This window comes from Theropithecus gelada, chromosome 12 (genome assembly GCF_003255815.1).
Source record: "Theropithecus gelada isolate Dixy chromosome 12, Tgel_1.0, whole genome shotgun sequence".
NCBI classification, from domain to species: domain Eukaryota; kingdom Metazoa; phylum Chordata; class Mammalia; order Primates; family Cercopithecidae; genus Theropithecus; species Theropithecus gelada.
Window position 1 is genome coordinate 12,546,679 of NC_037680.1, and position 26,781 is coordinate 12,573,459.

General features: G+C 51.3%; 2 protein-coding genes across 2 annotated transcripts in view; one reads left to right on the forward strand and one right to left on the reverse strand.

The window, feature by feature from the left end:
- MGAT5 (alpha-1,6-mannosylglycoprotein 6-beta-N-acetylglucosaminyltransferase) overlaps positions 1 to 11,611 on the forward strand; it is a 327,486-nt gene extending 315,875 nt beyond the window's left edge. The window contains exons 16-17 of the mRNA XM_025405318.1: positions 4,151 to 4,308; positions 11,040 to 11,611. Of these exons, the coding sequence (XP_025261103.1) occupies positions 4,151 to 4,308; positions 11,040 to 11,238 (357 nt within the window). The 3' untranslated portion in view covers positions 11,239 to 11,611. The remainder of the gene's footprint in view (positions 1 to 4,150; positions 4,309 to 11,039) is intronic.
- Positions 11,612 to 18,311: 6,700 nt separating this feature from the next.
- The window catches only part of TMEM163 (transmembrane protein 163), a 261,536-nt gene continuing 253,066 nt past the window's right edge, over positions 18,312 to 26,781 (reverse strand). The window contains exons 7-8 of the mRNA XM_025404662.1: positions 20,574 to 20,715; positions 18,312 to 19,313 (exon numbers count right to left, since the gene is read on the reverse strand). Coding sequence (XP_025260447.1) covers positions 19,253 to 19,313; positions 20,574 to 20,715 — 203 coding nt within the window. The 3' untranslated portion in view covers positions 18,312 to 19,252. The remainder of the gene's footprint in view (positions 19,314 to 20,573; positions 20,716 to 26,781) is intronic.

Sequence of the window (26,781 nt, forward strand, 5' to 3'; positions counted from 1 at the left end):
AAAAACCACACCCCCCAAAAAAAAAAAAAAAAAAAAAAAAAAAAAAAAAAAGAATTACAGGTTGAGCGGGCTGGCATGGTGGCTCACATCTGTAATCCCTGCACTTTGGGAGGCCGAGGCAAGCGAATCCCCTGAGGGTAGGAGTTCAAGATCAGCCTGGCCAACATGGCAAAACCCTGTCTTTACTAAAAATACAAAAATTAGCTGGGCGTGATGGCATGCACCTGTAATCCCAGGTACTCAGGAGACTGAGGCAGGAAAACTGCTTGAACCTGGGAGAGGGAGGTTGCAGTGAACAAAGATCATGCCACTATACTCCAGCCTGGGCGACACAGCGAGACTCTGTCTCAAAAAAAAAAGAATTACAGATTGAGTATCCCTAATCTGAAAATCCAAAATGCTCCAAGATCTGAAACTTTTTGAGTACCAATATGACACTACCATGGAACATTTCACACATCATAGTACTTTAACTTTGTTTAATGCACAAATGTATTTAAAATATTGTATAAAATTACCTTTAGCCTCCATGTTTAAGATCTATATGAAACATAAATGAATTTTATGTTGAGATTTGACTCTCATCCCAAAGATAGCTTATTATATGTAAATATTCCAAAATCTGAAAAAATCCAAACACTTCTCATCCTAAGCATTTCAGATAAGGGATATTCAAACTATATAAACAAGGTTGCTTGCATTAGCCAACCAGAAAAACAACCAAAAAACACTTTACCTTTTCCAAATGCCCATGTCCTCACTCAGCTCTGATCATCAGTAACTCCATTGATCACTGTGTGCTTTCATTCTTCCTGTCTGATGACAACTGTCCCGATGGGATTGGCAGAGTGTCAAAGGCTAGCCAGTAGGTTTCCTGTCACCTAAGAAAGCAACAGCCACCAGTGATCACTGTGTCCCCATTCAGGGTCCCACAAGTCTGTGCAGTCACGCTGTCAGCCTTAGTAGCAGCATTCAGACTCAAGTTATCTTGCCACAATCCAGGCTTAACAGGGGCCTGGATTGTGCTCAAAATCACCATGAATATAAGGAGTCATTTGAGGGCCTTCCTGTCCAGTTGTCTGTCTCTGGTGGTGCCCATGGCTGTATGGGTCCTGGGACACTCTGCTTACCCATTCACCCACTGTGCATCATTTTCAGAAGAGTAAGCTGCATCCTAATATCCCTCAATAATCCAATGTGTTTCTTTTCATCTCTGAATGATTAGACCTTCCTGGAATTCTGTTTGCAGCTGATAGGAATCCAAGTTCTAGGTCTCCTGCCAACACTTTGGTGAAGCATTTTGCTCATTAACCACCAAAACTCACTCAGGCTGGAGTAGTCGAGTCCGCTTATCATAGGAACACATGAGTGGAGGGCAGCAGTGGGTTTGCCTGCCTTGGTGGAATCAGGATCCTTGATTTAAGGAGACTATAAGAGAAGCTAGCACCAAGTAACCCAGTAGTAACCTACAGTTGCCGTTCTCAGCTGGCAATGCCTTTCTCAGCATTTCCTCCTTCAAGGAGATAGGAAGAAGCAATAACCCTAAGAAATCATCAGTATCATCATCTTAGTTTCTGATGAGGAAACTAAGTCTTCAGACTGTTAGGTATTTTGCCCAAATAGGTGGCTATTCTCAATCATCACCATCGACAATTTGCAACCAGACTATTTAGAGCCTCTGCTCTTCAAGGCTCAAAGGTTACATAGCTGGTAAAAGCAAGAGGCAGGATGTGCTCTCAAGGCCAGCTGCCCACAGAGCCTTGGGTGGGTTTTGCGTTGTTCTTTCTAGCTGTCTTTTGGCTCATTGAAAGTAACACAAGGCCGGGCACGGTGGCTCACACCTGTAATCCCAGCACTTTGGGAGGTCAAGGTGGGCAGATCACCTGAGGTCAGGAGTTCAAGACCAGCCTGGCCAACAAGGCAAAACCTCGTCTCTACTAAAAATACAAAAATTAGCTGGGTGTGGTGGTGCACACCTGTAGTTCCAGCTACTCGGGAAGCTGAGGCAGGAGAATTGCGTGAACCCAGGAGGCGGAGGTGGCAGGAAACAGAGATTGTGCCACTGTACTCCAGCCTGGGTAACAGCACAAGACTCTGTCTCAAAAAAGTATATATACAAGCACAAGGTTAAAAAAAAGAAAAATGGCAACAGTATGCCCTCTGGATGCAGCTCTGGGCCAGCCTCTGTTCTGGTGCTACACCCACCTCCATGCCAAGGGACCCGCTTGGTAGCATGAGACCCTCATATCCCTGTGGTGGCATTCTACATGACAGACAAGGGAGGGGCAGAAACATTTCCTCCGCCTGCACCAGTGCTAGGAGCCCTGGGCCCCGAGATTACTGATCAACTCCTCCACACAGATCTGGAAAGGAAATGTGAGAAAAAGTAGGATACTCCAGAAGGACACACATTGAAAAGTACATTTCCTTACCACTCCTGGTGCTGGTACTCCATGTTACTTCTCAGGGGCAGTCCTCCAACCCTCTCCTAACCCCCGAGTCCTCCTTAGACCTGCTGGTTTCCTCTACTCCCTCTAGATCCCAGGGTCAACTGGCTCTGCCCAACTCGGAGCACTTAATACATGTTCCTGGTAGGGGGTGCCATATTCCTGCTCATCCTATCATATGCTACTTAGACTATTTCTCCAGTTCTTGAATATATGAAATGTTGTACAGAAGATCCTCAAATAATGTCATTTTGCTATAATGTTGCGAATGAAGAAAGTTGATTCCTGGCCGGGCCCACTGTCTGTGTGGAGTCGGCCCATTCTCCCTGTGTCTTCGTGGGTGTTCTTCAAGGACTCTGATTTTCTCTCACATCCCCCAGCTGGGCACCTGAGGTGAATTGGCGTGTCTACATGGTCCCAGCATGAGTGAGTGGGGGTGTATGTGAATGCACCCTGAGATGGAACCGTGTTCCGTCCAGGGCTGCTTCCCGCCTGGCACCCTGAGCTGCTGGTATAGGCTCCAGCCACCCTCGACCCTGAGCTGGAATAACAGGGTTCGAAAACAAATGAATCGATACAAATTATTGTACAATAAAAGCTTCATAAAGTCTACGATAATCATACACATGCAAGAAATCAGAGAGAAGGGAACAGACCAGCTGGTGGAGGCAGGCCTGATTGCGGTGCATGTTAGTGATTGATTGATAGTGAATTACCAGGTGGGAGGAGGCACGCCTTACAATTTTCACTTCGCGAATGTGTATTACTCGATTGAACCCACCACCACTACAACTGCTGTTACTCACTGATTCACCAAAAATTGAGTAAATAATTTATCTTACTTACATTTGTCTTTCTTAAATGTATGTATAGCTCACATTTGTTTCAATGTTTAATATTAGAAGTGTTTTGGGTCTTTATTTAGAAGTTCGGTGATGTTTTTTGACAAGAAATGTGCCATAGAAACTTAACTCTTTATTAATATCAATTAGCCTGTTGTAAAATTGGTTTATGTTGTCATTTCGCTTAACGTTGCAGTTTCTGAGAGACTATTCACGACACTAAGTGAGGACTTACTGTACTTGTTTTCAACCAACCAGCACTAAGTCCCTACCGAGGACATAGCACGATATGAGGTGGTATCAGAAGTGTCTGCAGTCTTCCTGGGCATGATCTTCACCTCAGAGCGTCAGAACCTTGCCATTGAGATAAAAGTAGCGCTCATGAAACAGTGTCATATTAGGTAACTGCCAAGATAGGGTAGACATAGTGCATTTGGAATCAGAGAAGGGAACAGACCAGCTGGTGGAGGCTTGTCTGAAGATGGGCCTTGAAGAGCAGAGGCTCTAAATAGCCTGGCTTCAAAGTGTCGATGGTGATGATTGAGAATAGCCACCCTTCATGGGCAGGCGTGGTGCCAAGCTCATCACAAGTATGACCTCTCATCCTGGAGCCCTTTGTGGAAGGCAGTGCTCTTGGTCCCCATCTTGAGGTTGAGTAAGCTGGTGGTTAGAGAGGTCAAGATCTGGCCTGAAGGTATATTCCAGCTGAGCCCCAATCCAGCCCATCCATGTGGCTCCCAACTCTTCCCCGTCCCTGTGCTCTCCCAGTGTGCCGCCTCCCATTGCCAGGGTGGTTGGAAGAGCTGGGGATCCCCAGCTGTATCCTTGGCGCTGTGGCTGATGGCTTCATTGTCGTTCTAGGACTTCTGCCATGGGCAAGTGATGTGGCCGCCCCTCAGTGCCCTGCAGGTCAAGCTTGCTGAGCCCGGGCAGTCCTGCAAGCAGGTGTGCCAGGAGAGCCAGCTCATCTGCGAGCCCTCTTTCTTCCAGCACCTCAACAAGGACAAGGACATGCTGAAGTAAGTGCCCTGGGGTGGGGGTGGGGATGGGGGCTCAGCCCCTAGACTCCATCTGGCCTTGTGGGGTAGTCAGGTGAGAGGTACAGGTTTCCACTTCCAAGCTACTGGGCTGTGGGGATAAGGTGTGGGAGGGGAGTATGTTGCAGCAGGATCCCCTGAGAGTTAGCCCAGTGTTGTTACTGTTCCTGTTGGGTGAGATGAAGTCACCTGGCGTGATGATGTGTTTAGAATTGGAATGGGGGTGTTGTATTTGCATAAATAAAACTGTATCTGGGTTTGAAGATTGTGGGAGGTGTTCAGCTTGCTAATGTTGACCCCAAGAACAGTGGAAGTAGAGGTGGAGTCACAGGCGTAGATGGATCAGCTCTTCAGACCCCTGCTGGCAGCCAGGCCCCCAGCAGACTCTGAGCAGTGCAAGGGGCTGGTGGCTAGTGACATTGTTCAACCCTGGAGTCAGAAAGGAATGAGAAACATGGAGAAGGAGCTGGCACAAAACTGCCCACAACAATTTCCAAGAGCAGCCTTCTCCTGCGGCCTGTTCTCTTTTGCAGTTTCTTCTAGGTCACTGACACATGGTACATCTCAGGCCCCAGCAGACCTGAGTCTGCGGGGTCCCTTGGTAATGAGGTGAGTGCGCCACTGGGAATGCTGGCGCAGGGCTGCACAGGGGAGGCGCCTTCCTTGAATTTCTTACCTTGTGCTTACATTACTTAGTGGCGCCTTTCCTTTCCCTTTGCATTGACATTTTCAGTTGGGCATTTGCAGTTCCCAAATTTCCATCTGAGGTTTCTACTGACCTCTCAACCATGACCCTTGACAGGCCTGAATCCATTCTCTCCATGTTTATCACACCCCACCATGGTCCACATATTGCATAATTTTCTAGCCTCCCCACCCACCCACCACCTTAGTAGCTATGATTAGGTGTTTTCTCCAAGAGACTAGCCCAGAAATAATAAGACCCTGCTGTCCCAACTCCAGATATTCAGTCTAGCAGGTATACCATTCCAGGCTTGAAGAGGATGTTTAGGAAGTGGAGTGGACCTGGGGCTCAGGGCTCACCTGTCCCTATTCTGGCTTCACGCCTGTTAGTGCTGTTGGCCACTGTTGTTATTTGTGCACCACGGTCTGAGTTGGCCTGTTTCCTGTGAGTCGTCTTATCCGTAAATGTGGTGTAAAACCCTTTGTAGGGAGAGTGTGTGGCCTCTTCTGTCCTGCCTGCTGCAGGGAAGCTGTCATGAGTAGGGGTGTGAGCTATGCCTTTTTTTTTTTTTTTTTTTTTTGAGACAGGGTCTCTCTCTCTTTTGCCTAGGCTGGAGTGCAGTGGCGTGAACTTGGCTCACTGTAACCTCCACCTCCCGGGTTCAAGCAATTCTCATACCTCCGCCTGCCAAATAGCTGGGACTATAACTGCACACCACCATGCCCAGCTAATTTTTGTATTTTTAGTAGAGACAGGGTTTTACCATGTTGGCCAGGCTGGTCTCAAACTCCTGGCCTTAGGTGATCTACCCCACTAGGCCTCCCAAAATGCTGGGGTTACAAGTGTGAGCCACCGTACTCAGCCCTGGTGATGCTATTTTTTTCCTGTTCTTTTTATGAGAAGACCCAGGCACAGAAGCTGCCCTGATTACACCATGAAAACAAAAGCATAGGCCAAAAGTGGGGACTCGGGGCAGCACCCTGCTCTGCCACCAGGCAAGCTTTAGGGAGGGGGTGGTGGTCCGGGATGTCTGGAAAGCCTGTGATGGTACCAGAAGCTTCCAGTTCCACAGCGCAAATCTTGAATTGTAGGATTCTGAGGGGCTTTCCACTCGCTCCTTTTGCATATAGCTCTTGGAGCAAGGTGGCTTCTTGAGAACCCTGAGTCTCTCTGCATCAGAAGTCAGAATTCACTATTTACAGACTAGGGACTGCCTGCATAAGCCCACTTCTTTAAGAAGAGATATGAGAAGCGGCATCCTGGCAATGGGACCAAATGGGACTCCTGAACAGCACGGCTTCCTTCCTGGCCAGGCAGGAGTCAGGGCTCTTGGCCCAGGGACTCTGCTTAGGGTCTGGCTAGAAGTAGCACGGGGCCCTACAAAGGCAGGCCACCTCCAGGCCAGGGTCCAGGTCAGGGAAGGCAGGAAGGAGAAAGAGCAAATGGCCACTTCCCTCGCTTCTGCTAGTTTTCTCATCTGTAAAATGGGGATGTCCTAGGTGATGGGTAAGACAATGAACAGCCCTTGCCAAAGACAGAGTAAAACACTCCTTTCTTCCAGAGAGCTTTGGGCAGTGGAGTAGGCCCGAGGCCACTGAGCCAAGAGGGATAAGCCAACCCCAGCCCTGGCCCCTCCCCACCTCCATATCCATGCAGAATTCATGGGAGCAAAAGGGCTTGGCATGGGACTGTCCTGAGGCCAGGCCCTGTGCCATGGGATCACTTGACCCCAACCCCACCCCCTACCCCACTGTAGAGATCAGGGCTTAGCAGGAGGCTGGAATGAATGCTAATTTTGCAATAAAGCCATCTGAAATTAATTCTCTGAACATAAGAACCCTGCTGAATAACTTGTTCATGCATTTGTAAATACTGATAATGTTATAAAACCCCAGCTATCTGGCAGTCTATTGAGTGCCTGCTCAGTGTGGAGGTGATCCGGCCCATCCATATTCATAGCCAATTAGCAATTAGCAGTTCCTGCAAGCTAGTAGTGCCTTTGTATCTCCAACTTGGAGCCTGCTTTGAGCTAAGCTTAAGTTCCTTTTTCAGTCTTTGGGTATCCATAGCGTTTAAGAACCACCTGTCCTCACTCCATAGTATGACTTTAGTATGTCACATCAGGGGAACCCTTTGGAGTGTCCTGTGTTGTCTTGAATCAGGGCCATTCAGGAAACCAGCCTCGGGTTCTTGTGCCTGCAGGGTGCAAGGGCGCAGTTAAGCGCTAAAGAGGCCACCACAGAGCACGCATGATTCACGTGCGACCCATATCCTCTGGACAAGTCTCCTCCCAGACTGGGGTAGGGACTGGAAGATGGAGGCTCTAGGAAGTGCCAGGGTCCATTCCAGTGTGGCCCAGTGGAGAGGACCTCAGTTCCATACACAGGGCCATGTGTTCCTGCCCAGTTTGTAATTTTGCTACCTCTTAAAGTTGTTTCTTCTAAAATGTTAAATTACTGGCAACTGGGGTTGCTCTATGCGAAGAATTATAAGCAGTACGGTCTAGACTGTGAGTGCTTTGTTACCTGAGAGAGGGAAGGTGACCCTTCGTAGGCCACCTGCTCAGCCCCGCACCATGTTGCTGGGGAAGACAGTGGCCCCAGCCCCATCAGGCAGAGCCAAGGGTAGAAGTCATCCAGGGACTCTGGCAAGACCCTGAACTTTTTGGTAGAAGGTTCTGATTTGGTATTGCTCCTGCTGCACTGAGAGCATCCCAGTGGAGTCTTTGCCAGGTGGGGCCTGGCGAGGCAGAGCCAGAAGGAACAGAGCCCTCTTGAGAGGGGGCTGAGGGAGGGAAGGCACTCTAGGGAAGGGGCAGGAGGGAGGGGCAGGAGCAGCAGGTGAGACAGCAGCACTCGCCTCCTGTCCAGTGCATCCTGTCCTGTGTATTATAGGTCTGTGTCAGGAAGGGACTGGTGACTTCTCAGCTCATTGCCTGACTTCAGGTGAGGAAGTGTGACCAGCCCCACTGGAGGGGGCTTTGCCTCTTCTTATTCTTCAAGAGCTATAAATTGTAAACTGAGACCTGATGGGCCCAGAAACTTTAACTCCCATCCTGTAAGATACTAGGAAGAAAGGAAGATGGCACACTGCGGTGGGGTCTCTGAGCAGGAGGATGTGGGTGTTTGTGAGACAGACATTGCAGGGACAGAGAGGCAGACACAGCACCATGCACCCCATGGAAAGGCAAGGACCACCTAGGGACTGACGATCCTGGGCTGCAGAGGCTGTTTGGTCTCCATGTGCTCTAGCGACTGGGGAAAGCTGCTTTTCCTCACTGATGACCTTTGCTCACAAGGATAATGGAGTCACCTTCCTGACTGCTCAGGGCTGTAGGACGGGCACATGCATGCCAGTAAAAGGGAGAGCTTAGAAGGGAGCTTAGAAGACACTGGGGCCAGGGAGTTGGTTAGAGCCCTGCATTCCACAGCGCCGCATCCACCAGTTGAACCCTCGAGGAGCTGCCTGGTGTCAGGTACCTGTGGCCTGGTGAAGTGTCTGCTGCTTGAGCAGTCTGCGGTGGTCTCTGTGCATCACCCCAGGCAGGCTTCTGCTGCTGCAGCCTTAGCTGAATCCTGCTCACAGACACACACACACACATGTGTGCTTCTGCCCTGGGAGATGGTGGCCTAGAGCCTGAGTCCAGGTGACCCAGGGAGCGGGCAGGAGGGTTTTTCATGGCTCCTGACAATTACACGCCTCGCCATGGGGTCTGAGAGTCGCCATAGGGATTCCTGTGCTCTGGTTAGCAGTGTGCCGGCAGATGGTTTAAGTAAAGCCACAGCAGCTGCTGTAATTCACCTAAAAAAAAGGTCATAAGTATAAACCTGTATCCCAAGGCCATGTTCCATATGTAAACTTGTCATTCAGAATTGAGTTCCAGATATTTTTCTTCTTGTTGTCCGGTTGAGAAATTCTGTGAAGGAAGGACCTGGTAGCTGCAAGTCTCTGACTCATTTTTCCTTTTAGGAAATCCATAAAAATCGACTTCCTGCCCTCTCCCTTCATGATTCATGACCTTAACTCCCTGGGCATCACCACCTCCCAGCTGGCATCAAGAGCAGGGGTGGTGGCGTATTTAGGGTAGTTGCAGCACTCTCCTGGTGACTGTGGGAGCAAGAGAAGAGAGTCCTGCTCTCCTGAGCAGGCCTGGGCTCCTGGTGCAGTTCACATGTGCAGGAGGCGCCGCAGGCTCTGGGGGAGGGAGGCCCGAGCACCAGTGACATGCTGAGTTCCAGAAGCAGTTGGGGCTTCAGCTGCAACTGAGCAGGAGCCAGGCTAACAGCCTGGGAGATCTCACCAGAAGCCCCAGCAGATGTGCAGGGAATCGCAGGATTAATGTTGGCAAGGGAAGGAAGGCCCCAGGCAGTTGGTTAGCTAGAGAAAGACAGGGCAGGAGTACAAGAGAAAACGATGCTTTACACACACATACACAGGCATACACATGCACGCACACAAATACACACAAGTACATAAACATGCTCTACACACATGCTCATGTACACATATGCATACATACACGTACAAGCCCATCTGGAAGCTTCTCTGAGGCAACGAGAAACCTCAAGCTCCCCATCTTCATCCCCTCCATGTCAGCAGAAAAATGAGACTTCCATGAACCAAGTGAAACAGAAATGGTTGGTGTGTAAATTCATACCACTGGTCAAGCAAGAGGGGAGGTGGTATAGTCCATCCGGTGTGTGCCAAGGCAGGGTGATGATGACGGTGACCACGATCCTAACAATAATGATAGCTGCCATTTATCGACTTACTTAGAGCTTGACTCTGCCATATGCTGTAGAAGCACTAAATTCCTGCAGTAAAGGATTATTTATCCCCGTTCTATGGAAGGGAATCTGAGCCACAGAGTGGCTTACTCATTTGTCCAGGGCCACACAGCTCCTAAGAGACAAAGCCAGGACTCAAACCCAGGTCTGCCCGGCCCCCGACACCACCTTCTCTGATCTCAGGTACAGCATGGGTTCCCACCTAGCATTCATGCAGGACACCCGGTGAGGCCACTGCCTCCTTCAGGAACCAAGGTGGATGGGGGCAATCATCCCAAGTTGCAGGGAAAGATATGAGATAAGAGGCCAAAACTGTTGGGAATGGAAACATCAGAATATCCTTGGCCCCCCCAAGCAGTGGTCCCAGCCAAAGGAAGCAAAGCCACCAGGCTCCACAGCCTGAGACCACTCAGCTGTTGGGAGAAGATGGCAGAGGAGCAAGAGTGCAGGACTGGGGAGACAGGGCCTGCATTCAGGCCTTCTCTGCACATCCTGAAGCCTCAGTTCACCTGCTGTAACTGGGGTTACCATTGCCATGGCTGAAGGGTGGCTGCAAAGACCCAGGGAGGCGATGCCCTGGGACAGCACCTTCTGTCTGATTGCTTTCCAGCAAGAGGCTAAGGCCATATAACGGGAATTTTTTTAAGCCTTTAATTAAAAAGTTAAACATACTTAAAAAAAAAAAAACATGTAAATAATGCTTAGCTTTGCCCCATTCTCACTTCTTGGAAGCAGCCATTGCTAAGGCATTGGCATGTAGCTGTCTCAACTTGCAGCCTTCACCTCTTATGTGCACACCGCGGGCTGATTGCTCTGTGCTTCCCATTCTGGGACTCACCTTTCCCCAGGATGACTCTCCTGCTCCTCTCTTCTCCCTCATTCTTTTTTAATGGCTGCAGGGAACTCTAAAAGCACAGAAGGGCCATGATTTATTTGGCCATTTCCTGCTTGGTGAGTATTTGGGTTGTTTCCAGTTTTTCTCCATTGCAGACAAAGCTTCACTGAGCAGCCTCAAACACACACCCCTGCACACACTCCCTGGTGCACACATGCCTTCCTGAGTCTAGATGCCTAGAGGTGGAGGATTGCAGATGCAGAGGGTGGGCACCATTTCATTTCTAAAGCAGGACAAGACAACTGAACATCCCACCATGCCTCAAGATGGGGGCTCACAGGGCCAGTGACGAGGACAGGCTTTGTCCCTTCATCACCAACCCTTGTGCCTTTCTCTTCCTCTTCAGGTACAAGGTAACCTGCCAAAGCTCAGAGCTGGCCAAGGACATCCTGGTGCCCTCCTTTGACCCCAAGAATAAGCACTGTGTGTTTCAAGGTGATCTCCTGCTCTTCAGCTGTGCAGGCGCCCACCCCAGGCACCAGAGGGTCTGCCCCTGCCGGGACTTCATCAAGGGCCAGGTGGCTCTCTGCAAAGACTGCCTATAGCAGCTACCTGCTCAGCCCTGCACCATGCTGCTGGGGAAGACAGTGGCCCCAGCCCCATCAGGCAGGGCCAGGGACAGAAGTAATCCAGGGACTCTGGCAAGAGCCTGAACTTTTTGGTAGAAGGTTCTGATGTGGTATTGCCCTTGCTGCACTCCGAGCAACCCAGTGGAGTCTTCACCAAAACAAAACGAGAGCATATGTCAGGCCAGGAGCCTGGCTTGTCCCTGGCACAATGTCATTTCTGTTTCTCAAGGAGCAACTGTGGGAAGACTGTCACTGCAGCTGCTCCAGGGCAAAAGAAAGTCTCAAGAGTCCTTTAAAGCAAAACAGAAGGAATTGAGCTGATGGGAAAGAACTTTGAATGGGAACATTCCTAAACCCATTAACTTATTTATTCGGGTGGGAGGGAGGGGACCACGGGAGGGAGAGGAGGGATTGATCACAGGCTTCTTTTATTTCCACTGTTAATCATCCACCTTCACTATACTATTCTGTCTGCTTTGGGCAGGGTGCATGAGACAGACCATGTGCCATGGGACTGGTGGCGTGTTCAGGGACAGCCATGGGGACTTGGCAGCTCAAAACGGATGGCAGCAGAGCAAAAGAAACTTTTGTTTTGGAAGCACAGCCGAACTCCCCAGGGCATTGTCATAGATGGCACCTAGAGCATGGGCTGCTTCAGTCGGGGGGACGTGCCTGTATTGTCCAGAGAGCCCAGCCAGGGACTAAAAAGGAGATGAGGCCCCTTTCCTCCATCTCCCCATGACCAGACACATACCTTGGCCATAATTTATTTTAGAATCCCTTTGGGAAAGAAATATGGGATTGAGGGATTTTGGAGTTTCTGGTAAACTCACCCTCCCTCCAGCCCCACTATGAGGAGGAAAGTAGAGATGAAGGACACACACTGCTCATGGACTTGGAGAGGATTGTCTTTGAGCCAAGATGTGGACAGGAGTGAACTTGGTCCTTAAGAACGTGTAGCACGACCGGAGCTGGGCTCCTGACAGGTGGGCTTGTGTTGTGTCCCCTCTGATGGCACCAAAGTCCAGGGAAGGGGGCTCTTGATGTCTGCTGGGGAAGCAGGGGCAGCTCAGGATGAATGCAGTGCCCTGTCCTGGCTGCTTCCCTGAGGGTGTAGCTCGCAAAGGAGGGAATCTGGTGCTGGCTTTTCCTTCAGGCAGGATCACTCTGACTTGTTGAATAATCAGTTAGCAGGTTGACCTGGTCAGACACACTGGACCTCACCTTCCAAACCCTGGACCCCCCATGCTCTGCCTTTGTGTAAGTCCCCACCCCACCAAATCATTGCTGCCATGTTCTGTACAAGTCTGTAAGTTTCTGGAAAGCCCCTGACATCTCCATGCTGATGCGAGTGAGCCCCCTTCTGCCTAATGTGAGCAGTTGGCATCATCCACTTGGCCCCTGCTGGGCACTTCAGTCGCTCAATGATGTGCTCCGCGCCAGGGCTTCCAAGCACCCTGCCTGCTAACAGAGGGCAGCCCGGTGGAGCCCTCTGCTGGGCAGAAGTGATGGGCAAGGCTTAATGGCTGGTGGCTTTCAGATGTGAGAGAAAGGAAGAATTCTACTTCATGAGGACTAGAGTAAGTGTGGGGCCTTTAAGTCTGGAAAGTTACATTCTGCTTCTTTCTCAGTTGCTACACAAATGTGCAGCCAGCCTTTTTTCTTAGGCCCACTGAGATCCCAGGGGCTCAGTGGGTCTGAATCGTACCTCCAGTCTAAGAGAATGGAGGAGAGAGGGGGGTACCCGGGGCCGCCTCCACTCCTTAGGTGGCCCCTAAGAACATCTGCCAGGGAGAGTACCATGGGGAGGCCTCTGCCCTGAGCATCATCACAGGGACGCCTCCAGACCTGGCTGAGAAAAGCCTCTGCTTGGGCCTAGGAAGAAGGGCAGAAGTCCAAAGGAAACCTTGGTGAGTGTGTGTGTGTGTGTGTGTGTGTGTGTGTGTGTACACGAGCCTGTGCATTTCTTTAAGCTTAAAGCAAGGGCAGTTTCCTGCAATAGGAGGGCAGATGACTGGCATCCTTGCTGTGAGGAAGAACTTTTTCCTTGTGAATGGGCATCTTGGCTGTACCCTAGGGTGTGGGAATTTGCTAGAGTTCCAGCCCTGCAACCCCTGGGCCAGTGCCGCCCTCTCCTGGGCTCTTCCAGGAGCACTGAACACTGACGATGTCAATGCAAGCATCTGACCAACAGGGGGAGCCTGTAGGCGGAGCAAAGTTTAACCCACTTAGCCACTGCTACTTAAGCAAGGAAGCTGAAAAGTAACCTTAGCCCTGCCTTGTGTTCCAAAAGCTGCAGGGATCATTTGCTGACTGTCCCTAAGTTCAAGGCCTCCCTACCTTCCCCTTCTCCAAGTCACGACTCCCACCCCCCGCCTGGGTCAGGCAGCCCAGAAGAGCACCTTTCTGCCGTTTAAAAATCCCTCTTTCGTCCGGGTGCAGTGGCTCACGCTTGTAATCCCAGCACTTTGGGAGGCCGAGGCGCGCAGATCACGCGGTCAGGAGATCCCAGCTACTCGGGAGGCTGAGGCAGGAGAATGGCGTGAACCCAGGAGGCGGAGCTTGCAGTGAGCCGAGATCGCGCCACTGCACTCCAGCCTGGGCGACAGAGCGAGACTCCATCTAAAAAAAAAAGTCCCTCTTTCGTGCCCCCAGTCCAGTGTTGGCTGGAAGCGTGCCGGAGTTCCACCGGCAGGGCAGCTGTTCTGGGAGCAAACAGGCCCACACTCCAATTGTTTAGGGCATTATCTGAAGAGTCAGTGACCCCTGAATGTGTTCTGACTCCCAGGCCTCCTCAGACTTGACCCAGGTCTGGTCAGTGATCCTGAAGAGGAAACTGGGGAGGGGGCTTCCATCTGCCCTGCGTGGAAGAGGAGAGGAAGGTGCCCCTGACTGTGGGCTGGGAGCCTGTGGAGGTTTTGCCACTGCTGATCTTGATAGAATCCTAAACCGATTTATAGCTGATAACAGTTCCATGGGGAGAGAAATCCTAAGTTATGATTCATGTTTTTCTGCGCTATAATGTCTTGCCTGTTTTTTTGGATTATTTTCCCCATTGTGATCCTAAGCTCTTAAAAAACTTGAGAGAAAACATCTAATTTACTAAAAGAGAAAGCTTTCCATTGAAAGGTAAATACTTTGAGGAGTAAAAAGACTTCTTTGAATGCCAGTAAACACCTCATTTATTTGGTGTACGCAGTTTGATTTGCACATGTATAAATGGAGATGCTTTTTTTCATTTTTGCTTGGACTGGGTTTTTGTCACTGCTCATTACAGTTTGCTTTTTTGTGTGTTTGTTGTGCATTTGGAGATATTAGTATCTTTGGTGATATTTGTTTCCTTGATGTGCCTTTTCACTTTTCTTTGGGGTTAGTTTTTGGACTCTGGATGCTGTTGAAGGGCAATAGCAGACTCCTCCAGCTAGGAGACAGGACATGTTCTTGAGTCACTGTAGCTGTTCAGGCTGGACACCAGAAGCTCCCTGCAGCCACCCCGCCAGGCCATAGCGTGTATGCATGTGCACTTCCACCCGCAGCGGAGGGTGTGAAGCCTTGAGAACCTCAAGAAAGGGCTGGATTCTGCCATACCTTTCGGTCTACCTTAGGACTGCTGGTTGCCAGTGTGTCAACCGGCCTGTGTTCCCTGCCACCCACGCACTTGCTGAGGTGTGGCTGAGGCAGAAGCATGTGAGCAGGTGCATCCACAAAGTTCAAGGCCCTGCTTGGAGAAGAAATACTTCAGCATCATGACAGGGAAAGAACGTGCACCTTTTTTGTTTCTTTAGTGAATGCAAGACTTAATGAAGGTGAATAATGAGCTTCCCCAAAGCCAGTTCAACTCACTGGCAGGGTTGACATCAGTATGACGTGTTGGACTGAAACTATATGTCTATAGGTAGGTACGTGCCTTTTAGAGCAGACCCCGGTGGCCACCCCATTTCTCCAAGGTGGTTTACCTAGCTTGTGTATATAATTAGACATTGCCACCCTCACCTCTGGCCAAAAATTCTTGATTTAAAAAAAAAAAAAAAATCTATTTTGTTAACGACAGGCTCTGTTGTATGTGTTACTATCCTAAGCCTGGATTATTTTATTTATTTAAAAGTATTGTCATTTCCATATTGGCTTTATTCTAACCCCATCCATCCCTGTGGGGCTGCAGAGCATCTTCATGTGAGTAGACAGATGGACATAAATAGATTCATGCTCATTTAGGAAGCTGAGAGTTTCATGAAGCTGAGGGTGAGTTCCTGTGATTCTTGTTGGCTTCAACAAAAAGTGGGAGACCAAGTTTTTATAGCAAAAGACCAAATTAGTTGTAGAGTCTGGAATGCAGAAAAAAAATCACCCTAGCTTTCTTATAGCACTTAGGGTTTTGTGAGGATTCAGTGTTTAGCACAGTGCTTGGCACATAGTAAGCCCTAGTAAATGTTAAATATTGTTATTAGTATTTCCTAAAACTTGAGAAAGAGCTGAGCTCATTCCCTTCCTATTGATTCAAAAATACCTACATGAAAACATGATTCCAAGTTGATTGAATATTGTAGGAATTACTGGTTTAGAGTAGCCCAGTTCTCGGCCTACCCTGCTGGTTGGGATTTTACTGTATTCTTGAAGGCACTGGTTTGAAAATATGCCAGACTTCAGCCCTCAAGGAAATAAGGCTGCAAGAATTTATGAACTCCAGCTGGAAAGGGTAAAGGTGACCTTTGGCTAGCAACATACCGGACCTTACCCCACTGATGTCTTTCAGAACATTCCAAGGGTTTTTCTCAAGGAACATTTTTGAGCTAGAAATTAAAATGGGTTATCTGGCAGACTGCACCCCTTGAGTCAAAGTTAACAGTATTCTTTTGAATGCAGTAAGGGAGGCTTTTCTGCGTTAAGGGGGACCAGTCGAACTTACGCATTCCCCAGGCAGGTCCCTTTGCCGCCCCTACAGGCTGGGGTGGCCCCTCCTGTCCTCAGGGATGGGACTCCCAGGCTGGTTAGCTCTGCATGTATCCATCAAATTAAAGGTTATTCCCTGGCCTCATGCCAGAGAAAACCAACCCCACCCTGCCAGCTGGGGGCAACAGGGCAGGGATTTTGACCTCCCAGAACAGCTCCTAGAGGCTGCTCATGACTGAATGATGTTTTCCCAAATCACCTAAAGATTGGTTTGCTTTTTGTTTTGGGAGAGGATTTGGCCTCTTACTTCCCCAGTGGATTGAAAGTTTTATCTCCTGCCCTGTCTTGGCACAACTCTGGATAGACTACAGGTTGGAATTTGCTGGAGTTTGGTGTCTTTTTCAAATTCCTTTGGATTCTCTTCAGCCAAATCAGCAGTCTCGTCCTATGGATGAAGTGATTGCAATTTCCCATCTGCAAAGCATCTCTCTAGCCCAGATTTTGTGGAGCCTTAAAATACTCCCTCGCTGCCACCCTGACCCCACAGCTGGAGAACCCTATGCTTATGTGGTGGGCAGGGCCACTGTTGATTGATGGAGGATGGCGGGGAAGGGGTGGTGCTCAAACGATCTGTGGTGCTGGAGGTCTAAATGCCTCTCAGGACAGTAGGTCAGGAACCTCAGAGCAGCTTCATGTCTGCCAAAGCTGAGAGGGAGCAAACTTGGGAAGCATTTTGCTCACTGTCCTACCCAAGTTTTAATAGCATAATAGTTGATGCCAAAGGAGATGGTGACGTCCCTTCCACTGCAGTTGCTGTCACAACCTTGATGTCTTTAAGCTAATGGCCATTTGCATCTGTGTCTTCAAACAGATCCTGGTTACAGCCATTTTCTATCGTTCACTTCTGGGGTTAAGTAATGCAGGGTTCTGCAAACAAGGTGTCGCTGTCCAAATGTACTGTACTGGCATAGAGAGCACTGCTTTGTTTTCCACTGTTGTAGAGAAAACTAGGGAGAACTTTATTTTTCAATAAACTTTTCTTGTGTGACAGGTGGAAGTGATTTTTGGGGGGCGGGTGCATGCAGGGTCACCTCCAGAACAAAGCTGAGCTGCTGTCTAGGCACATCCCCAACACACAACTTCCCCCAGCTGCCTTTCACGGTTTGCAGCACACTGTTGAAACTGCTGCTAGGAAGACAGGAAGGTGTATGTAAGGAGTGGAAAGGGGAAGGTTTTACTACTGTGTATTCTTTCCCTCATATCACATCCACCACTGCGCATGTTAGGGCACTCTCCTTGCGCTGCCTTCCCCCAGAAGGAAAGTCAATTAGAAAGTGAACTGCTAAGATTTTGAGAAAAATCTTTAAGAATGAGCTAATGGCCCTATAAGGGGCTGAGCACCAGCGTCCATTGGACCTGGAATCGATTTCTCCCTCAAGAGCAGCTTTTGAGCCAGGAAGCAGTGAGCCATGAGCAGTTGGTTAGGCAGATGCCTTGGAGACAGGGAAGGTCTAGTCCATGCCCCACCCAACAGTTTGTCTGCAGGTGACATTGGCCCTCATCTGCATGGCCTCTGAAGCTGGCGGGCTTCCTGGCTACTGCCCAAAACAGAGACCCCAGGCAGTTCACATAGCATGTTAGAACACAAGGGAAAGCCAAGTACCTGCGTTTAGGCAACGCGACCAGTGTAGCTTCCCCTCCCTGTGCTTCCATGATGTATAGTAGACACGAGAAAACCAGCGGAAGAGAAACAAAGGATCCTACACTTCCCAAACTTGCTTTAGTTCATGTTACGTATTAACATCCATTGACATATTCCTCAGTACTGCTGGAGAAGCCACCTGAAAGCATGGTACTGGACCAAGGTTCCATGACCTCACAGAACAAACTCCCTTCCCTTCACCAGCATGGAGGGCCGACAGGACCCCACAGCTGGAACAAGGCCTGGGCGCAGCTGTCCCTCAGCTCCAGGTGCCAGGTGAGTGTGCGGCCCCTACCTGAGTGGTCAGAGAGGGCAGCCTGCACCACAGTCCATCAGGGTCTCCACGCTCAGTCCCCCTAGGCACAAGCGCCCCCTCCCACATCCTTCAGCCACAGTGGAAAACCTCCCCATGTGTTGGTGCCGCATGGTGACAGCTCCCAAAGATTGCCTTCCCGTACCATACAAAACAGGTAAAGGTCTTTATTGGTCAGCCACTACTGCCTGGGCAAGCAGCGGTGTGAGAGGTACAGAACGGTACAGGTTGGGGAACACTACAGAATCTAAACCTACCGTGACATCAGCTGAGAACGTCTTGTTCCTTACAGAGGGAGCGAACCATCTCCACAGACTGTAATGTACCATTACCACTTAACACAGCATATAGATATATGCATATACGGATAGATTCTAATTATTTATTACAAATAAACTTTCACATCTCTCAAAAATGGATCCAGTTTTCACATGGATGTTCAGGTTCTGAATGTACAAGAAAGGGTCATGTGCTTATTTAATTCGTCCATGCAAAGCTTATACATATATCACTAAGTACTTTAAAAAATAGAATGGTCTCCTTTTGAGCAAATCTGTTTAGATTTAAGATTAGTAAAACAGTATGAAACTAATGAGATACACTGATAGAAATTAGGAAGTGACATACTGATGATTCTGGGTATGTAAAGGGTGAGGGGTACAATCTTCCCTTAAGACCTGCCAGGAGAGGAGATACTTGGAACCAGGAGTGGCGGGGCCACCCAAGCTGGAGGAGGTGGGTCTGCTCAGTCCTATGCAGCGCAGGCTCAGAGCACCACCGGAGACCTCTCTGCCAAAGGTCTCATCCTACCCGTGAAAACCATCACACTCCAGAGAATTGAAAACGCCAGTCCCAGCTGGAGACGGGGAAGCAGGTCCCCCCACGGGCATTGTCCTAACATGTTTGATGGGGGCGGCAGGTGATGGGGGCAAGGTAGATCCACCTGGCTGGGCAGACCTTGTCTTGTAATGACAAACCATGTGAAAGAAAACTTCCAAAAAGAAACCAGATGTTCAGTTAAATATTGGCACCCTTTGCCTATGTGGAAACCTCTCATCTCGGTCTCATGCGGACGCTGGCCCCCTTCACTCAAACATCTCGTAGTGACGTGTCTGCCTCACCCTCGGCACCATGTCGATGAGGAGTCTGCAAAGATGAAGACAGACAAGGTCACCTCCACGGCATGGGGCTGGAGAGCTTGGGGCAGCATATTTTCATTTTCTTTTTTCTGAGATAATTCACATACCATAAAGTTCACCCTATGTGACTGGGTGGTTTTTAGTATATTCGTCAATTTGTGTTATCTCAGAAACCCCATGCCCTCTGTAGCATTCACTCCCCCTCCTCCCCACGCTGACGAGCCGTACCCTCCTTCCGGCCTCTATGGATTTGCCTATTGATATTTTATATAAACAATCACACAACATGTGACCTTTTGTGACTTCCTTCATAACATTTGAGGTTCATCTATGTTGGAGCGAGTATAACAGCGCTTCATTCCTTCTTGGGGGCTGAATGAGAGTCTGCTGCATAGATCTACCACATTTATCCATTCATCTGTTAATGGACAAGTGGGTTGTTTCTGCATTTTGCCTATTGTGAATAACACTGCTGTGAACTTCCTGGACAACTTTCAGTGTGGAGGTTTGTTTCCATCCTCCTGCAGTGTATACCAAGGACTGGAAGTGCTGGGGCAAACGGTAACTCCGAGTTCTGGCAGCACCATGGTCCATTCCCACAGCCATGGAGGAGGGCTCCACTTCCGCCACGTCCTCACCGACGCTGGCAGTTGTCCCTCTTTTTGATGATAGCCATCCGACCTTTCCTTGAGCGATGGAAGCATTTTAACATTTAAAAGCACAGCACCCTTTAGAAATGGTTCTCTGAAAGGCTAGCTCCAGCCTGGGTGCTGAAGCCCGTGTCAGTGATGCCAGCAGGGCCTTTCTGCACTGACTAGTCCCCTTTTGCAAGAAGTTCTCTAAGGCTAGGGAAGCAGCCTCTGGCCAGCACACTGTCACATCCCCCACTTGTGGCAGGAGGGGCTCCCCGTATGAGGAAACCACACAGAGGTGCTTCCCTGGGGCATCGTGAAGACTGTGAGAGAGGAAGGAGCACAGATGTCAGGACACAAAGAGTCCTAAAGGCATCAGACAGAAGTCAAGGAGTGCCTTTGTGGCTTAAAGGCCTGATATCTCTTGTCCTTGCCTCACTTCTGTGCCAACCCCAAGGATATCTGACCCCTGCTGGGTGCTTTTCCAGTCACCTGACACTGGTCAGGCTCAGGAGGGGGCACGGGTATAAAACGTGAACTTCAGAAGCCTTCTGTCATTTCCTGACTGGGGAAGGTGGTGGAGAAGGGGCACTCCTAGCTGCCAGGAAAGCAAAGAGGAAAGCACAAGAACCTACTTGACCCCATAGGCAAATATGGTGAGGCCGATCAGAACGCCTATGCTGCCGTCCAGGTACCAGACCGCCGAGTCATGCTTGAACACTTCGGCACTCAGAAGAATGGAGAAGCCCATCACGCCGCCCACAAGGGAGTTAAACCCTGCAAAGGAAGCAGAGAGAGGCTAGATGGCAGTGCCAAGCAATCCCAGAAAATTACCCAAATGCCAGTCCTGTCTCCACATAACTGGAGCATGTGCTGGAAGGTACGGTGCCCAAAGCTCTCACGAGTGATAGCCACCACCTGGGCCCATCAAGTCTCTGCTCAAATGTCACCAGATACCTCCCAGAATAGAGCCGTCACCCCCATCATCCTGTACCTGCTTTATTTCTCTTCCGGGCACTGATGCCGTGTGTGGTTTATAGCTGGTCTCGCCCATGCCCGCGAGAACGCAAACCTCCTAGAGGCAGGGGTGTGGTTTTCTGTTGAGTCCACAGTCCCCAGGACAGTTCCGGGCTCACAGTAGACATTCAAATACTTGGGGACTCATATCTGAGTGTCTGCTGGGCCAGATTCCGAGTTGGGCGTTCAGGATGTGCCGTTACCTATAAACCTGCTCAATCGTGTGACGTCACATTATCATCATCATCCCTGTTTTCCGATGAGAAAACTAAGAATGAGGTTAAATATATTGATGGGGGTTATCAGGATTGAGAAGGACTGGGATCTACCCAAACCTGCATCCTTTCCCTCCCGAGTCTCCTCTAAGTAACCTGAGGTTTTTTCCTTTCCCTCCAGAAGAGAAATGGAAAGTGTATTATGCTAAGTTTTTTTGCAAAATACTGGCTACATGGTTGGAGAAATGGCCATAAAAACAGAACTGGAGCTACTAGAGAGCGACTGCCATCTCTTTCCACACAGCAGCCCACTGGGGCTCCCAGCTTGCTTCTACTTTACCAGAGCTGTCAAAGGCCACACAGGAAGGGAATGGCTTAGGGTGGCTTCTAGGGTCTCCCCGTGAAGGACACCAGCTCCTCCCCTGCCCCAACACACTGGTGGCCCCAAAAGAAGCTCCAGGTCCACGCTGCCCAAGGAGGCCCTGCCAGTAGATTTGTGCGGACCCGTAACATTCCACGCCAGGCTGGGCTTCCCCCGGGGCAGAGGAAGATTGCCGGGCAGGGGTGACCTGACCAAATCTGTCTACTCAGGATCCAAGGCGGAGATGCAATGGCCGCTCACAGGAAGGAAGGATAAACCGCGGGCCTGCAAGGGCACCCCAGGGACTGGCCTGTGCCCTGCGACGCACTTGGCAGTATGCCCTTCTCTCCCCCGTGCTCAGGACGCCTAGGTTTGGTCAAAGATACCTCATATTCCCCACAACACATCCACCACCCACCTGTAACTGTTCCTACAGTGCCCTGCTCCCTTGCCCACCTCAAAGGGCTTGGTTCTTGCGATGCTCCTCCCTTCCTCCTTCCCAGATTGGATCGGATTGTTCCTACTGGAATTAACCCACCTTCCCATCCCCATTGAACTCTTCTTGGACCCCACGCCTCCCCCATCTCCTACTGGCCTTCACAAAACCCACAGAAGAGTCTGCCCGCTGCCTCCACACCCACACCTCTGCCCAGATTCCCTCCTCCCCTAGCCCTTCCCGAAGTCAAAGTCATCCTCATCCTGCTACCTGCAGTGGTGACAGACCCCTTTTTCAGTGGGGGTCACATCCCCAGCCTCACACCCCCCTGGGGCTCTTCCTGTCCCCTTTGCTGGGTCCTCCCCTGCGTCCCCGAGTGTCCCAGGCTCCGTCCTCTGAGCTGGCCCTCTGCCAATCCATAAGCCCTGCTCCCCTCAATTCCCAGCTTTTGTCCTGACCTTTGCCCTCAGGCACAGGCTCCTCACGGAAGCATCTCAGACTGACCACAGCCACAACAGAGCCCTGAGCACCGCCTCATCCTCTGCCGCATGCTCCGTAGATGGGGCCACCAGCTCCAGAGGCCGAGATTCTAGGAGCCCGTCTTCCCTTACACCACCAACCTGCCCCTCGCCAGATGTTACTCCCCCAACTCATTCTCACTCTCCCTGCTGATCCCTGCTCTGCCCCGGCCACCTGTGGTCCTCCCTGGACCCCGCCACAGCCAGAGGGACCCTCTGTCAGTGAGCAGCAGCCAAAATCTCCTGCAGGAAAGCCCCCATCAGGGGATCAAATCACACCAGACCCCTCACATCCAGCCACATGACCCTGCGACAGCCACCCTGCCCGCCCCTCAGGGCCACTGGGCTTGTCACCGTCGCCCAGGGCCTCCCTCCCAGCCCTGTCCTCAGCCCCCAGCCCCTAAACTTCCTCCCCTCCACCCACCACTCCCTTCTGCCTCCAGCTAACAGGCTAGCTTTGCCATTTTAACCGCCCCACTCTTCTCACTGGAAACCTAAGCTTAAGGACAGGAACTTGGTCTCTCCTTCCAGTATTCGAAGTCCCAGGACAGGGCCCGGCATTCATCAGGGGTGCAAATGACCACTGCATGAACAAGTGACCACATGAAGGAGGAAGTAGGCAGGCAGGCAGGCAAGGGCCCAGCCTGAGCGCCACCCCTGCCCGGCTTCCGCAGACAGTCACCCCAGGAGAAGGAAGCCCAAGCCAGGTGCTGCTCAAAGAGGCAAAAGCGTGAGGTTCCCCAGACAGCCACTAGATGTCCACTCAGCTCCACCAAGTCACCCGCTCTGCCAGCCAGCACCAAGGCCGGCCCAGCTTGCCCTTCCTGACAACAGGTCCGCCAGGTGCTCCCTGATGCCCCACAGCTGAGAGGCTGGTGGCAGGGTCACCTGTTCGCTGCATCTTCTAGGAGGAGACTCTGCCCTGCCCGGCTCGGCTCACCTTTTGTGATGACAGAGCCTGACTCATTTCAGCTTCATTTCTTGAGAGTCTGCCTGAGGATGCTGGATCAAGCACACAGAGAATAGGGACCGAGTCCGTGGCCACCCACCACCTTTGCTCCAAATGTCAGGACCTTCCCAGTCCGTCATTCCACATGAAGAGCTCTGAGCCCCCAGCCCCCACCAGCGCAGCAGGCAGGCCCTGCTGTCACTCCCCTCTGCAGTGCCAGCCCCACAAACTTGGCCCTGTCCCCACAGTTGCAACCACAGATCCGCTCTAATGAAGAAATGCTGTTATCAGTTTAGGAGCGTACAATGGCACAAAATGATGGCTAAGGCCAATCCTGATTAGAGCTCCACCAGTCTGGCTTTGCCAACTGGATCAGGATCTGTGTCGTTAAACACATTCATTGTACACAGAATATTCTAATTTAAAAGTTTCTTGTGTGCTTGAAAGATTGTCATAGATGGGGTATTTGAGAACTGGATGTGAGCAGGAGAAGAGAGCAGGCCCCTGTTTCAGAGGGGCTTCCAGATTCGCCCCAGCTGTTCCCACAGGACTGAAGCTGTGCCCCTCATCCAGAGCGCTCCCCTGGTGCCCTCTCATGCTCTTCCTGTCTGATTTGTAGTATGTGTTTGTTGTACGAAATCACATTACCCTAATACACAGCAAGCTTCAGCCCAGTCCCAATAGCAACAAACCCATGAATGACAACATCCAAAGCCACAAACCAGATGAGACCAGATTCACTGCACCGCACAGGGTCTCCATCGACCACACCCTGCTGTCCCTTTCCCCAGAGAGCTGCCTCCCAGCTATAAGGACACCCCAGCGACAAAGGGAGCCAGCAGCATCAGCCTGGCCCACTTCAGCCTGGCTCCAGCTTGGGACCCAGCCGCCGCCAGGTGACAGGGGAGGCCGCCCTCTCCCACAGAGGGGATGCTTGGCTGTGCCGCAGTCTGGCTGGCAGCCACAGGGAACCCCCAAGGTTCACAACAGCCATGGCTCCCTGACCCCATCCTGCCCACCCACCTTCAAAAGTGAGGAAAGAACAGAGAGAAGATAAATACAGATCGCTCCCTAGTTCTGCTCATCAATGAATGGAAGAAGCCCAGATCCCAGACAGTACAATTAGCAGGAGGCTATAATTCCTCCTGCATGTTTTGCCAGCAACACACCCACCTAGCAGGGGACGGCAGGGCCACAGAGCACAGGGCCTCCTGGGAACAGGCTCGGGGGAGGGGCACTGCCTCTGCTCTCATCAAACCCACTCAGCCGATTCATCCCCGCGCTGCTCATTCTATACCTACCCCACCACTTCCCAAACCCTCTCCCCCACCCCATCCGAGCTGCCATCCCTTCCTCTCCCCAGGCCTCCCCCTGCTCAGCTCCCAGCTCCCTCCACTCTGCTCCCCACCACCGATGACCAGAGGGCTCCGCAGAAAATAGCACTCATGTCGCCCTACCTGTTTCAACATTTGACAAAATATCCCACATCCCACCCTAGACCTCAAGCCCCGCCATGCTCTGTCCCCCATTTCTGAGTGAGGAAGGGACCCCCCCCCCGGGCCCCTCCCTCACTCGGACTCCCTCCGCCTGAAGGACGGCTCTTCTCCACTCTTCGCCTGATTGTGAGACAGTTTTCACCCAAACCCCCCCCCTTTTCCTTGTAACGACCTCCTCCCTGGTTCACGAGTATGATGGAAATACTGCCTATGGGTGTGGAGGATTCGTGTGCGCGAAATCAAAGTCAGAAGTTGTCCATGAGAAAAGCGGCCTCACTGTTGTTCTCCTCTGAACACCATATAACACGCTGGAAGCCGGGACAGTGAAGCCTAGACCGAGATCGTGTATCTGGAGTATCTACAATGTTAGGAAACAGCACCCACCAAGTCACAGAGCCAGTGTTCCCAGGAGGGGGCCGAGCCCCATGGGTCATGGGCAGGGCGGGGTCGGGGACTCCTGCTGGGGCTCTGACTGCTGGCTCCACAGCCAGGTGTCCGGCGAGTGAGGCTGCCTGCACCCCAACCTCAGTGAGGTGGATCAAGATCCCACAGATGTGCCAGCCAGATGGGGCTTCACAGCCTGCCTGGGAACCGGCCGAGGAGCTGCCCGCTGTGGACTCACCACCGGGAGCCCAGAAAGCTGTTCAGACCCACACTGCCTACCCTAGGGCTTCCTGCCCTTCCCTCCTGTTCTAGGTAAGGAGACATTGAAGGGAAGGTGGGCAGCATACGCGGCAGAGGGAAGCTGAGGCCAGCCAGGCCTCCACTCTGCATCCCTACAGGGCTGGGCCAGAGTGGCCCTCAGAGCCTTGTAAAGGGACCTCTAAGGCAGCTGGAGGTCCCAACCCAAACCCCTGGCTAGGGCCCACTCATCCCTCGGCTCTCACACAGAACCCACCCGGTGTCCCGGCTACACTCATCCCTAAGGAAAGAAGGGCTCCATGGCCAAGGAAGGCATTTGATTTTGCAGACCACAAGGCAGCAGACTACAAAAATCCCAGTGGTTGAACTCCCTACCCCAAACCCCAGCTCTGCTCCCGACAGGGAAGGCCATGCAGATGAACCCGGGTCTTGTAGGACAATGTATTAGGGTCAACTTGATGCAAGCTGCCTATAATTCTACGATGTCTCAGTGGGTGACAGACACCCCAGAACCCAGGCTGTGGCCTCAGTATGCTGTGTCATTCTCAGGAGGCTGAACTGCAAGTTCTTTAGATCCGGCTGTGCTAGAAAGACCTGTCTATTTATAGCAGCGGGGTTGCTTGGCTGAGTTGCAGCCACGTTTTGGGGATCAGGGCAGGCTGCCTCACAGCAATAAGGCAGAAACTGGAAAGGGAGGCTCGCTCCGGAGCTGGCGTCCCCAGCCAGCGCAGCACCTAGCAGAGTGTGAAACCCCGCTGATCCGGTGTTACTGCAACTTCACGCTCCAGCAGCGTCAAACCCGGGACCTGATGGCAGCAGGATCCCGCCTTCCCCCAGCCTGGCAGGAAGCGGCAACCTAGGGCTTCCTCTGGAGCTTGGGGAAGGGGTCCTGCCTGCCTGCCGCGCATGAGGGGCCTTAGCGCTGCTCAAAGCTGCTCAGGAAAGAGGCAGTCTCAAGCCAGGCAGTCAAGGTAGTCAATCCGCTCGCCATTTTAAACCACTTTTACGTCTGAATAGCTTTGGTTTCATATGGACTAAAGGCTTCCTCAGCCCAAGGAGCAAGGCAGCGTCTCACAAGGGCAGAAACCAACAGCAGGCCTGCTGGGCAGGGCGACTTGAGGAAGGACTCGAGCTGCTGGTCACATGGCATGCAGGAGTGCTGGACACAGCAGGGGCCACCTTCCCTGGAGAGATGCTGTACTTGGCCCC